This window comes from Mirounga angustirostris, unplaced genomic scaffold (assembly GCF_029215605.1).
Source record: "Mirounga angustirostris isolate CCGP_5_RB_7025 unplaced genomic scaffold, mMirAng1.0.hap1 SCAF_14, whole genome shotgun sequence".
In the NCBI taxonomy this organism is placed as follows: domain Eukaryota; kingdom Metazoa; phylum Chordata; class Mammalia; order Carnivora; family Phocidae; genus Mirounga; species Mirounga angustirostris.
In genome coordinates, this window is record NW_026991722.1 from 47,307,499 (window position 1) to 47,322,060 (window position 14,562).

Consider the following 14,562-nt stretch of genomic DNA (forward strand, 5'->3'; position numbering starts at 1 on the left):
TGGTTCAGTCTCCTAAATATTTCCTTACTGTGGACACTCTCCATTTTCATTGCCACTACCAAGTTCAGGCTGCAGTCTTGCCATTCCTTGTATTAGCTTCCCATGGCCCCTGGTACCAAATAACCACACGTCAGGTGGCTTAAAGCAGCAGAAACTTATTCTCTTCAGTTGTGGAGACCAGAAGTCCGAAATCGTGTTATTGTGCCCAAATCAAGGTGTGGGAGCAGGGCTGCAGTGCACTCCGAAGGCTCTGGGGGAGAATCCAAGTCCTTGGCTCCTGCAGCTTCTGGCGGCTGCTAACATTTCTTGGCTTGCGGCCGCATCACTGCAGTCCCTGGCTCTGTGGTCACGTCACCTCCCCCTCTGCGTGTGTCAAATCTCTTACAAATACATGTGTTTGCATGTAGGGCCTACCCAGATAACCCAGGGCAAACTCCCCACCTCAAGTTCTGCACTTAATCACAATTGCAAAGACCCCTTTTTGCCATGTCGGGTGACATTCACAGGTCCTGGGGATTAGAGTGTGACTGTCTTGCGGGGGCCCATTTTTCAGTCTGCCACACCCCAGACTTTCCCAACCGTCTCTGCCTTCTGTCCTCTACTGGGAGCCCAAGTTCCTTTAAACATGCAGATCAAATCATGTCACTGCCTTGAAACTCTTCAACGGCTCCTTGGCTCTTGGCACTGTCCTGACTCTGATATGGCCTGATGACCTCCCAGCGTTTCTCTCCCCAGCTTCTCCCTTCACGGTCCGCTACTCAGCCCCACCCCCATCCCCACCCCCGTTCCCGGAGGAGCGGGTTCACTCTCACCTGGACTGCAGCACCCTCTGCTCCTCTGGTTTGGCTCACTCCAGTTTGTCATTCCGTTCTCATTTAGCCTCTGGACTTCGCTTCCTCTGCCCACGTGGGATAGGTGCGCCTTTTTGCGTATCCCACGAGAGCTCTTACCTCGATAGGGACAGTCTCCCTATCACATATCCACCCTGGGCACGGGATGCGTTTCCTGCATCTGGTGCGGTGCCTGACACGCAGTAGGTGCTTAATAAATATGTGTTGAGCCCCTACGTCCACCTTGCCAAGTATAATACTACAACAGAGAGCGCTAATCCATGCAGAAGAATTTTTGCTGGAGAGGCTTGTAAATGTGGGTGCCAAAAGTTCCCACGGATCGTTATTTTTAAGCAGAAATCAAGTATTATGTAATTATGGGATCAAAGAAAACATTTTCATGCTTATTACATTCTGTTTTCTTTCAGGCCATTCCTGTGTTTCTCACTTTGCATAATGTAGCTGAAGTTATCCTCTGTGGGCACCAGAAGTGTTTTCGGAAAGAGGTAAATGGTAATGCAAAATGCTAGTTTCGCTTCCCTTGCTTTAAATTTCAAAGATGCACCTTTTCTTATGGCCCAAATTAGTGTCTACCTTGTCTTGCCATCTGTTTCCTGACAGTGGTCACGACTGCCTGGCAGTCGTCCCTCATTTCAAGGATCATGTTTTCGACCTCCCTTCGGTTCATCAGACGTATGTGGGAATGCTCGTGGATCTGAACGGCGCTCAGCTGCAGCTCAGGGCAGAGCGAGCACCTTGGGATACAAGGAGGAGTTTACTGTGGGCCGAGGAGGGGTGGTGGGGGGCAGCCTTCCCGCCTGCAGCTCATCCCAGGGCCGCTGGGAAACCTATGGCAGAGCCTCGCATAGGGTGCTGGGAGCATCAGCCCACCCTGGGCGAGTCCCCCCTGCTTCCCAAGCCCAGCTCCGCGTCACACCAGTTGGAGCAAGTGTCTTCACCTTCTGTGCCTCCCCGTGGAAGAGGGGGATAGTGATGACACCCAGCTCCTACGGTTGTTGGGAGGACAGAGCGAGGCACCCATGTGAAGTGCGTCCAGCGGTTTCTGGCGCAGAGTAGGTGCTCTGTACATGTTTGCTGTATTTATTAACGCTATTAGTGGTGGTTTTAATTTGGTTCCCCTCTTGGGAGTTCTTCCTTTCTAACGAAATCTGCCCTTTCGAAATGGTTTCGAAATCTGGAACTTTTCAACTAGAGAGGCTAGTTGGTCATTCAGGCAGCTCACTCCTTACAGGCATGCAGGAGAGAGAGGTGTCCTTCCCATGGCCGAGGCCCCTCCGCACACCCATGCACCTTGTCATCCCATGGACCGACTGCCTCTTCTGTCCCGGAGAGCTAACCTCTCTCCCTCTCTGCTGCCTTTCTTCCCTCAGCCCACAGACACTCTCCATGTTCTCAGGCCCCCAAGGATGGAGCAGGCCCTGGGAGACCCGCTCACCCTACCCCAGCTCTGGAAAGCTGTTTCTGAAACCATGCCAGCAGGCTCCCTCGCCTGTGCACCCCTCCACCCCCGCCCCACCGCATCCTTGCCCTCCCCCAGCACAGCACCTGAGGAAGGGTTGGCTTCAGAGCTGTTCTCGGTCTTGTGGCCCTCTCGCCTGCAGCCTGCTCCTGCCCCCACTGTTACCCTGAACTTGCCCTGGCTGAAGCCACTGGGGCCTGCATTGATGCGACTCTGTTGGCCTTTTACACCATTCATCACCAGGTTCGCCGCCGCCTTCCCTTGAGTCTCTCGGCTCCCGTGACCTGCTGATTCTCTTCCCCAGTCTCTGGCTCCTCCTCCTTCCTCCATCTGCCCTACAGGGTCTCCCAGGGCTCTGTGTCAGGTGCCCTTTGTTCCCACGCACACACTTTCTGGACAGTCTCATCCATGCCCATGGCAGCATCCTCCTCAGTGCCCCGGGAACTCCTGGGCCCCATGTCCAGCCCAGACCTCTCCCTTGAGCTCAGACCCCTGTGGTTGCTGCCTCTGGCTCTCCCCAAAGCTGTCTCCTGGGCATATGAAATGCAAAGGGATCAAACTGGGACTGCTCTGTTTTCACAACCTGCTTCTTACATGGTGATCCTGATCCTGGTCATCACCACCCAAGTCAGAAACATAGGGGTCCCCTTAGAGTCCTGCTCTGGTCTTCCTTCCCCCCTACACCCTATTTCTGAATCTGTCCCCTCCTCTCTGTTCTCACTCTGTGGCCACCTTGGTTCAGGTCCTCATTCTTTTTTCAGGGCTACCTGGTTAGGGGCCAAATGAGATCTTACTCCCCTGAACCCTTGGGCAGCCAAGTAGGGCCTGGGGTGAGCAGTCCTGGCTTAGATGGTTATCGTGTTCTGTGCGCGCCATCACCTGCCTTCGCCTGCCCGATGTGCCGTGTGCCTGGCTGGTTTCCCTGCCTCTCCCGACACTCCCCTTCCTCCACACTGCACCCAAGTGACCTTCTGAAACAGATCTGATCATGTCCGCCCACGGACATGGGGGCTGCCCATGACCTGCATGGAGGCATGCAAAGGTGCCATACCCCTCTCGGGTTTTAGAAAATCCAGCCACAACCAAACTTCTCTTTTTTCCTAGACCATGTCGTGATGTGTTCTTTTCTCTGATCTGTCAGAGAACCTCTTCAAGCATCCACTCATTCATTCTGAATACTTTTACGTACATGTGTACCCGCCCACCATGCCAGGCTCTGGGTCTACAGTAGGGAGGAAGGGGCATGGTCCCGCTGCTCTGGGCTACTCCTACAGAGCATCAGCTGAGCAAATCATGACACCCACCTGCTGGACTGTACGGACAGAGAAGCCACTATGGGGAGGTGACATTTAACCACAGACAAAGGCTGAGCAGGAGTTCACCAGGTGGGGCCAGGAAGGGGAAGCAGCAGATGCAAAGAACCAGATGTAGAAGGGGACTTGGCAGGAGTCACTTTGGGCCAGTGTGGCTGGGTGCTTGATAAGAAAGAGAGGATGGCTTAGGATGAGGCTGGAGACTTAGGACGAGCCTTTGAGGCTGACCTGGGCGTTTGGCGTGTATGCTGAGTGCAGTGGGAGGCCAGGGTTGGGTGTGAAAGCCCAGACGGACTGATCAGATTTACAGTGTTGACAGTTCATGCAGCTGTCTGTGGAGGAGACAGGACTGCAGGAGGTGAGAGAGGGCATGGTGGCGACTCTCGAGGTCTCACGAGGGAGGCCCTTGGTATTTTAGGCTGGTCTGCGTGCAGTTGGAACCTGACACCTCTGACACCACAAGGAGCATGAGACCGCTCCCTGACATCACTTAGCACACCACCTTGCGATTTCCGTATTTCATCAATTCTAACACGTGCTGCTTTTTCTCACGTTAAAAAAAAATATTCACTGTCTGCAGTCAGGATGCTTCTATAATCAATGGTGTGCCCTGGTCAAACACTTCCTTTCTTAGGAATATATAAAGAATGGGGGATTTTATACTCGGTGGCATCAGAAGTTCAATGAAATGCGGTAGGAGTTTCCCTGGGTCTCTGTCTGCTTCCTCTGAGCCCCCTCTTGGCAGGGACCACGTGGTTGTCTTCGTAGCCCCAAAATCCAGTCCCAGAACCACTGCCAAGGTGAATATTCACTAACTAGTCACTGAAGTTCAGCCACTCCCCAAGAGCTGCTCAGCTTCTGGGAGATTGACTCATGCTTCTTATCTACACAGTGGATGCTTTTGTTGTGAATTGAAATGAAGATTTACCTGGTCTGGGGAAGAGATCCAGGCATCTCTACAGGGTATTGCTTCCTGATGGACCAGTCGGATCACATAGGTGAGGTTGAGTATAGGAAACAGGTTAGAGTGTCTTCGGGGCTATTTCCATCAGGCAGAGACCAGGGGCCAGACTTCCAGGCTGAGAGGACCTGTCCTTGGTAGAAATTGGATAAACACCAAAATATTTTGATTCTTCATCTCCATTTCGTCCCTAACACTAAACAACATCATTTCTTTTTTAAAATTTTAATTCCAGTACAGTTAACATACAGTGTTATATTAGTTTCAGGTGTACTATATAGTGATTCAGCAATTCTATACATTACTCACTGCTCGTCATGATAAGTGTACTCTTAATTCCCATCACCTATTTCCCCCATCCCCTCACCACCTCCCCTCAGTTTGTTCTCTATAGTTAAGAGTCTGTTTTTTGCTTTATCTTTTTTCTATGTTTGTTTTTTTATTTCTTAAATTATACATATGGTATTTGTCTTTCTCTGACTGACTTATTTCATTTAGCATTACACTCTCTAGCTCCATCCATGTTGTCACAAACGGCAAGATTTCATTATTTTCTTTGGCTGAGTAGTAGTCCATTGTATGTATATATACCACTTCTTTATCTGTTCATCTATCGATGGGTATTTGGGCTGCTTTCATAATTTGGCTATTGTAAATAATGCTGCAATAAGCATGGGGGTGCATGTATCTTTTCGAGTTGATGTTTTCATATTCTTTGGGTAAATACTCAGTAGTAGAATTACTGGATCATAGAGTAATTCTATTTTTAATTTTTTTGAGGAACCTCCATACCGTTTTCCATAGCGGCTGCACCAGTCTGCATTCCTACCAGAGAAGCACGAGGGCTCCTTTTTCTCCACATCCTCGCCAGCACTTGTTGTTTCTTGTGTTGTTGATTTTAGCCTTTCTGACAAGTGTGAGGTGATATCTCATTGTGGTTTTGATTTGCATTTCCCTGATGATGAGTGATGTTGAGCATCTTTCATGTGTCTGTATGGCCATCTATATGTCTTCTTTGAGAAATGTCTGTCCATGACTTCTGCCCATTCTTAATCAGATTATTTGTTTTTTTGGGTGTTGAGTTGTATAATATTGTTGAGTTTATATATTTTGGATGCTAACCTTTTATCAGATACATCATTTGTAAATATCTTCTCCCAGTCAGTAGGTTGTCTTTTAGTTTCATTGATTATTTCCTTTGTAAACAATATCCTTTCTTGTCAGGGCAAATTAGGAAACAGTGGCATGAATTACATACTTAGTCATTTTAAAAAACCTTCTTTCCTTTATGAGTGTAATAAACAATAGTAAGTTGTAGAATATGCAGAGGAAGAAAGTCCCAGAAATCAACTGTGATCCTACTTCGCACAGGATATTACTCTATTCTGTCAGACTTTTTTTCAATGCACATATATAGACATTCTTACACAGATAATATAATATATCCTATTTTCCATTGATCAGTTTGTCAGGAATCTCTATTCATGTCCTCATTCCACTCCACATGGAATATGAGGTGTTGGCCAATCCCTGTTTCTAGACTTATAGGTGGTATCTAGTAGGTTGGCATTAAAATCTTCTCTGTGATAAAGATTAAAGATTGGCTGTGATCTGTTCCTGCATGATTGATTCACTTTCCTGATCATTTCGCCTGGAGCCTCGACAGAGTGACCACGTATTACCAGGAGCACAGCTATATGACACCTCTTAGACTTTACCTGTGACTCACAGTGAGACCTCTTTTGTCCAGTATGTGTCGGTTTCACCAGACTCCACTCTGGAGAGGAAGGTTGACCTCCTCGTGACCTTGTTCCCAGGTTATAAGGATAAACTCTATCTGGAGCTGTGGTTCATCATCACCTCCCACGGTACTTTGTGTGTGCATGCGCAAACACACGCACACGAAATTTGACTCTAAGGTAACGTGGGGCTTGTGGAATTAGTCTCGCTACCTTGCAGATAGACTTGTCACAGTTGAACATTAGAATGCTGCTCTTCATTCTTTTGTTCGTTTGTCTAGCATTTCTTAAGTCTGCACTGTGTATCAAACATCTGGCTAGGCCTGCAGCTATGGAGCTAAACTGGACACGCTGATCACCCTCACAGAGCTCAGCTGAATGGAGGAGCCAACACATAAACTCCGGGATGCCCACAGAATGTTATATGGGCTGGAACAGGGGTGTGGGTGGACCGGGGGTGACCACCGGTAAGTCTGCTTGGAAGGGCCAAGGGCAAGATTTGAACCCAGTCCTGCGGATAATAGGAATTTTCAAAGTGCAGGGACAAAGGGCACTCCGGGCAGGCAGAGGAAGCAGCAGATGAAGGTAGTCGTCTGAAAGGGCTGGCGGGGTGTCCTGCAGGGCTGGTGGGGTGTCCTGCAGGGCTGGCGGGCTGGTTGCAGCAGAATAGCACCATAAAAGGTCCGGCTCCGGAGCTAGATCACCTGAGCCCAGACCCTGGGAGCCGGGGCAACTTAGCTAATTTCTCCGTGCCTTGGTTTCCACATCTGTAGCGTATAACCTGAGACTTAATTAACCCATAATGAAATAAGTCAATACATGTAGAGGGGTTAGAACAACACCGGCCCAGAGTGAGTGGTCCTCCGAGTAAGTTAGCTGACCCCCTGTAATGTTAACTATTTATTGTTATTTTTGGAGATACGACTTTTGAGAAGTTATCCTGACCCACTCAGAACACTGAGATATCACTAGGACTTATGCCTGGGTGACTTTCAGACTGAGGAGCCTCAAAAGGTGAACGTCTGACATTAACTCCTGAGTTGTTTTTAGAGCCCTGGGAAGCAGAGCTCACTAATGCATTTATTGCTTGTTCTAATCCCCATATCTCAGGTTCTGACTCCTCTAGCCAGAGGCATTTAAAATAAAAAGCAGCCTCTCCTCTGTGGAGTGGGCGAACTGTTTCGAGCACTGTGTGGATTTGCTGCCTTGTGACGGGAGCCCCCAGACAGTTGCTGGATGCACCTGTTACTACTCATGGAACAGCTGGGACATACTCTTTATCTCTGTCCTGTCTGTTCCTATTTTTCCGCCAAACTGTTGAGATGTTGATTACCCTGAGCCCAGAATCTTTCAGTGACACATTTTCCCATGATGGGGGCACTTCTCCAGGTGCCCTGAGCCAGGTCACCTTTTTGGGTCATCCTTTCTGTACTGAAGGGATGTGTCCCCACCAGGTGGCAGTGGAGTCAAGGTTGGTGTGGCCAGCTGAGGCAGGTTCCGCGGAGATGAGAGGAAAGGCTCTAGAAAACCACTACTTTGCCCGCAAACAGGATCTATTTATTAAAACAATGCAAACTGGATTATTTAGTAATGCATGAAAATTGAAGATAGCCTTCATAACAAACCATGTTACCTTGTCAGTCTTCACATTTTTTAAAAAATTGAGATATGATTGACATATAACATTCATTTCAGGTGTCCAACATAATGGCTTGATATTTATATATCTTGCAAATGATCACCATAAGTCTAGCTAGCATCCATCACCATATGTAGTTATACAGATTTTTTTCTTGTGATGAGTACTTTCAAGATCTACTCTCTTAGCAACTTTTAAATCTACAGTATGGTATTAGTAACTCTAGTCACCATGCTATGCTGAACATGACATCCCCAAGACTTACTTTTATAACTGGAAGTTTGTACCTTTTGAGTGCTTCATTTTTAAACAATATATTCATACTTCACTTTCAAGAACTAGAGTCAAAAAGCTGTAGTTTGTCCCCAACTTTGAAATGTCCAGAATTAATCTGTTATTTCCTCTATCAAATATAGAAACTTCTGTGCTTCTTCCTGCTAGAACTTTATACCTGAGTGCAAAGGACTAACTCCCTTAAAATGACCAATAAAAACAATGGGCCTCCTGGGTGGCTCAGTTGACTGAGCATCCAACTCTTGGTTTTGGCTCAGGTCATGATCTCAGAATTGTGAGGTGGAGTCCCCTCTGGGCTAGGCACAGAGTTGGCTTGAGATTCTCTCTCTCCCTCTCCCTCTGCAACCCCCCCCCCCACCGCAGCTCCTGCTCTCTCTAAATAAATAAATAAAATCTTTAAAATAAAAAAAATGACTAATAAAAAAGGAGAGGATAAAGGTAGGACCTGCATTAGAATTTCTTCATTTCAGGGAGTTTAGATTTCAGCCAAGTTTAGATTTCCCCATTTTGCCCTTTCTCTCTCTCTCTAGGGGTGGAGTCAACTGTCCCTTCTCCTTTTTCCTGTTTCTTCATTTATACATCATCCCAGAGAACTTACAGCCCTGCTCAGAGTCAGAGCTGGATCAGTGAAAGGCAAACATAAGGAAGCAGACTGGAATAGAAGTTGAATGAGAGCTTGATTTCTCTTCTTCCACAGGTCTCATCAATTCTTCTCTCTCTCCCTTTCTTGGCGTGTAAGATATTTGAAGGCTTGGCCCTGGCATCATTTTGGGGTTTTGTTGGTAAACCAAGTTCCAGGGGTGAGGGTAGTAAAACTGCACACCCAGAGTGCTTTGCCCAAGTGACTCAGCTCTGGACCTCTGAGTCATCCTTCGTGTGGTCCAAGCAGAAAAGGCCGCCAGAAGTACGGAGGTGCAGCCAGCTCTTAAGCCCCCAATAAGCTTATTCAACCTTTATTTGCCTCTTGATCTAAATATTTTCTTTTAAGGGGAAAAAAAGGACTTATAAAGACTAACCATAAGTCTTTTTTATTTTCATACAGAAAACTCCTCCTGCAAAGACCTGTAGGTAAGTTTAGGGGCCCCTGGGTGGCTCGGTCATTAAACGTCTGCCTTCGACTCAGGTCATGATCCCGGGGTCCTAGGATTGAGCCCCACATCGGGCTCCCTGCTCAGCGGGAAGCCTGCTTCTCCCTCTCCCACTCACCCTGCTTGTGTTCCCTCTCTTGTGTTCTCTCTGTCAAATAAATAAAATAAAATCTTAAAAAAAAAAGATCTGTAGGTAAGTTTAAAAAAAAAAAAAAAAACAAACCAGCAACCCACAGCCCTCTAAAATAGAAGATTTAACCTGATTTTAAATGATGATAAGCTGTTGGAGATTCCTATTTGGGAGTTGACAGAATTTTTTTTTTTAAAGATTTATTTATTTATTTGAGAGAATGAGAATGAGAGAGAGAGAGTACATGAGAGGGGGGAGGGTTAGAGGGAGAAGCAGGCTCCTTGCCGAGCAGGGAGCCTGATGCGGGACTCAATCCAGGGACTCCAGGATCATGACCTGAGCCGAAGGCAGTCGCTTAACCGACTGAGCCACCCAGGCGCCCCGAGAGTTGACAGAATTTATTATAAACAGTTATATACCCCTATTTTGTGTCTTTTTCTAAATTTTACTCTTTCGGTCTCGTTTTTTTTTTTCCCCTGAAATATTCTGTTCCTAAGGGGAAAATAACCCGTGCTAGATTTCAGTCACTGAAGCCCAAAACTTCACTAAGAGTTGTGCAATACTGATGGGAGAAAGAAAATGGAAAACACGGAAAAGGACTTAAAATGTTTAAAATCGTGTTTGCAGTTGATTGGGTTTTTTTTGATTCCCATGGTGGAACAAACACTGGCTGCAAGATGAGGGATCTGAGTCATGGTCTTGGGCCACAGCAAGGTGATGAAGGGCAGGCTTCCTAGCCCTTCCTGCCTCGTTCCCTCGGCTGAAACACGAGCCGGGCTGGACTCTTGGGCTGATCCCTGGGCCCCCCTATGTGCTAACCTGTAACCCCATTCTCTGGCTGCTTCTGGCCTCCTCAGCCATAGCTCTGAAGCTCAGTCCTGATGATAGAAAACCAACAGAAATGCTTTGACACATGGATTTAGGACTTTTTGTTTCAAATATTTCTGGGCTTTCATCCAATCTCTTTTTTTGCCTTGATTACAGGCTGCTACTTGGAAAAAAAAACAAAACACAACACTGTTAGGACTCATCCTCTTGTTTAAAAGATTAGCAGGTATTAAAGAGAGGCATTAAAACTCACTAATACCTGATATGATCAGGTATTGCTCAAGGCCGAGTTTGGTGGGAAACCAAGTGCTGTCTCCCACCTGGCTGTCCCCCAACTCCTCTCAGCCCCGAGGGGCTCTCTGTTTGAGAGGACCAGTAACATTCATTGCCTGTGGATGGGGAAGTGTCCTATATCCTAGAAAGCCTTCTACTGTAGGTAGACCAAACCTATTAGGGTTCTCCTCTCCTCCCACCTAAAACCTGCCTGAGCCTGTGCAGTCCCAGAAACCCTTCCACCCGCCTACCTCCACTCACCCCACCCTTCGCCTCTGAGTCGCTTGACAGTCTGGTGCCTTGGAGTCTTCTTGAGGCCGTTTGTGTATGTGCCTTCAAAGTTTGGCGAGGCTGTAGAAGGAGGGCGGGCTGGAGCGGAGGACCTTCCTGTGCCCCAGGATGACCCGTGTCGTGCTGACCATCCCAGGGCTGTGGGGTCCCAGCTCTGAGGATTCCCCCATACTGGTTCCACTGGCCACGCTAGGTGGGTTATGCATATTTGGCAGGAATGCCACGTGAGTGATGTGCCCTTCTTAGTACATCGTATCAGGAGGCATAGGACATACACCTGTCCCCTCATTGGAGATGTTAAGCTTGATCATTTGGTGAAGGTGAAGCGCAGAAGATTTTAACATGCTTTCCATGGCGTTTTCTTTTTCCTAAGTGGTAGAACTGCAGTCTGATTACCCAGTTTTCCACTAGTGTATTTTTGGGGATCTGCAGTTTAAAAAATTTCTTATAACCTGTTTCACGGGCATCCTGTTTTTCTCGAGTGAGCCAGCCATGGTTTTGCAAATGTCCTGCAAGTGCCCATATCTGGGAACAAGGCCAGCTGAGCCCCAGGGAGGGAACTGTCTGGTCCCTGGTGGAGCACCCAGTTGAAAACTGCATAGGTAGTGGGTTCTTAAGGAGGAACAGGGGCACAGGGCAGGGTCTTGCAGGGTCTTGGCCCCGTGCTCGCTCCACTTGATGTGTTTCAACCCCCACACTCTCCGGGCAACCCTTTGATGTTGAAAAGTGAAGCTGCCTGTTTTATCTCTTTGCACAGTACCCTCTTCCTCCTGGCTGCTGCAGGATGCCTTCCCTTCAACGACCCCCAGGTAAGTTCAAGGGCACTCATTTTGCCTTCCAAGTGTCTTTTACTCTCCGAAGCCTGCGTGTATGAGCAGAACTTCCTAGTCCTTCCTTCAGGAATCAGAAGAACCCCAGCCTGTGCAAAGGCATTTAAAAGCTTCCAGGCGGGGCGCCTGGGTCGCTCAGTTGTTAAGCGTCTGCCTTCAGTTCAGGTCATGATCCCAGGGTCCTGGGATTGAGCCCCACATCGGGCTCCCTGCTCCACGGGAGGCCTGCTTCTCCCTCTCCCGCTCCCCCTGCTTGTGTTCCCTCTCTCGCTGTCTCTCTCTGTCAAATAAATAAAATCTAAAAAAAAAACAAAAAAAACCTTCCAGGCTGGGTGCCTCGTGCCCGGGTCAGCACCTCTTCTGCAGGCTTCGCCTTCTCCCCAGGGCTGCAGCAGCCCGGGCGAGCTCTGGCCTCTGGGCACCGTGGTGGCTGCCATTGGCCCTCTGTATGTGCTTGGAGGACTCACGAGCCCCAGCCCGAGTTGCTCTAGCCTCGTGCATTGAGGCGACGTAGATTTTCCCTCTCATCTCGAGGGCCTCATCTGCAGAGTGATTTTCATTTGGTTATCCTGAGTTTTTCCTTATTAGGCCCTGAGGACCCACCCCCTTACCCCCCCAGTAGCCATCTCATTGTGGGTCTGTTTTCTCTCTCTTCTCCCCTAGCAGTTATTAAATCCCCATCAAGTGTCAGGCACCGAGCCAGGCTCTGGGGACACAAAGAAGAATTGTCCTCATCCAGGCAGAAGTCAGAGTCTAGGCAGAGCAAAGGAGAGGAGGACAGATGAGAAACAGATAATTATAACATGGGGAGGCTGGGGCTCTGTCGTGGGGAGATAGGGGACGCCATGTGGAACCTATGAAGATTCGGGGACCGGGGAAATAGGAAGAGCTAACAATTATAGGGAGCTAGCTATGTGCCAGGCTCTGGGCCAGTGCTTCATGTGCCTTATTTTATTTAAAATCTCACAGTTTCACAAGGAGAGGGACTCTTATTGTCTCCATTGCATAGCTAAAGAATAACAAGGCCCCAAAGGTCACCAGCTAATGAATAAGTGGGGGTTTCAGAATTTACACCAGATCTTTCTGATGCTAGAGCCAGACTCTGCTCTCTGGACCTAAATCTTGGAGGGAGAGGACCAGATGGCCAGGAGAAGAAAGCAGGTGTGGGCACAGTCGTGGAGGTGTCCTGCCTTTCTGGGATTCAGTTATAGTGAGCACTTACTTTTGCCCCTGTGCAAATTTCTGCCCTCTTGGAATTTACAGGCTAGTGAATGGTGGAGAAAGAGACAGGTGATACATGAAATAGAGTGTGGCAGATGAGATAAACTTTCACGGAGAAAAATAAGGAAGGGAAGAAGAGAGGGAGTGCCCCTCGGCCGAGTTGGTGGGGGGAAGCATCCAGGCTTGGGGAAGTGCAAGTTCTTTCTCTGGTGGGGGTGTTGTAGATGGGACTGATGGGCTTGACAGGGGCTTGTCCTAGAGATCGTTGGGTGCCATGAGTTTGGATTTTATCCTGAAAGTCACTGGGGGACTGTTGAATGATTTTAAGCAGTAGGTGACACCATCCAATTAGTCTTTTAGAGACACAGTGTAAGGGTAGTGTGGAGAACAGGAAAAGGGGTGCTGGAGGCAGAGAGCCCTATTAGGAAGATGTCATAGGCATCGGGGTGAGAAATGAGGATGGACTGGCCAAAGGTCCCAGAGTCCTGTTGTGGGACCTTGGTTGGTACCGTGCATCGACATTTAGGGTTTCTGATTGCCACGCTGGATCCCATTTGTCTCTACTTATAGCCGTTTTATTATTATTTTTTTCAAATCCTGTGTTACAGTTTGATCCTGGTGGATATTTCTGGGCTGTAATTCACTTACTCTGCGTAGGTAAGTTTTAAAAAAATGCTTACTTAAATAATTGAAGCTTATTATTTAGACCTCATTATATATCCACTTTTCGGTGACCCTGAACAATAGGAAGATTACAGCCAAGGTGTCAAGGTTAAACTTAAATGGGCGTTTTCTGATCTGATTTTCCTGTTTTGGAGTTTTCCTCAAATGTTCCCATTTCTGATACAGTCTCCTCTTTTTCTTGACAAACATTAGTTAACTCACCACGGCTCTGGCCCTGCTTGCTTAAGTCTACTTGAGAAACGCTGGTGGATCTTCTCTAAAAATGGTGAGAAGAGATCCAGAAGTTTGTGTTTAACAAAACAGTCCTTCAGCAGCATACCCAAAGAAATGGACGCAGCGGAAATAAAAGGGCCATCTGACTTCATTTCCAATCATTCGTTCAGTGTTTTCCCGTCTGTAGTCTTAGGGGGAGAGCAGGGCCCTGACTTGGTTACGCACGGTTCAGAAATGCAGCGTGTTCCTTTGTCCCGCACGCTGCAAAGGAAGCCGAAAGCTTCCTGTGCGTTGTATCTTTCTGCTGATCACGAGCCCTCCTGGCCCAGCACTCTCTGTACTGACCGGTCATCGCAGGGGATTCCTGCCCTTGCATCCTGGACTCCCTCCAGAGTGTCGTTGTCGCCCCCTGTTGGCCGGGGGTGCCCCTCGTGGGAGGAGCGGCGCTTGCCTGTGCTGATTCACGTGGAACGTCCTGTGCCAGTAACACGCGCGGCTTCGTTTTCAGGGGCTTATAAGATATTACAGAAGGCCCGGAAACCCAACGTGCTAAGGTAAACTTTTCAAGTGGGGTGGGTCATTGTTTGGTTCAAGCCAAGGGGTGAGACCCACGGTGTCGTGAGCGCGCCTGGGGCCGCCAGAGCCATCTCTCCTGCTGTTGGGCCCTTGCAGGCAGGATCCACCAGCACCTGATCCTACCCGCTGTCAGCAGTGGGCGAAGAGCCGGGGAGCCTCTGCCCTCTTCCTT

At 48.3% G+C, this 14,562-nt stretch overlaps 1 protein-coding gene across 14 annotated transcripts in view; it reads left to right on the forward strand.

The window, feature by feature from the left end:
- TMEM241 (transmembrane protein 241) overlaps positions 1-14,562 on the forward strand; it is a 115,764-nt gene that overhangs the window by 35,443 nt on the left and 65,759 nt on the right. For 12 of the 14 annotated variants that reach the window (XR_010407284.1, XR_010407285.1, XR_006792979.3 and 9 more), the window contains 5 exons: positions 1,259-1,336; positions 9,299-9,324; positions 11,624-11,675; positions 13,526-13,574; positions 14,323-14,368. Coding sequence is in view for 11 of the 14 variants with exons in the window: in XM_064577819.1 (XP_064433889.1) it covers positions 1,259-1,336; positions 9,299-9,324; positions 11,624-11,675; positions 13,526-13,574; positions 14,323-14,368 (251 nt within the window). In the remaining 3 variants the exon portion in view is untranslated. Of the gene's footprint in view, positions 1-1,258; positions 1,344-9,298; positions 9,325-11,623; positions 11,676-13,525; positions 13,575-14,322; positions 14,369-14,562 lie in introns of all 14 variants that reach the window. The other 2 variants (XM_064577825.1, XM_064577826.1) reach the window with 1 other exon arrangement.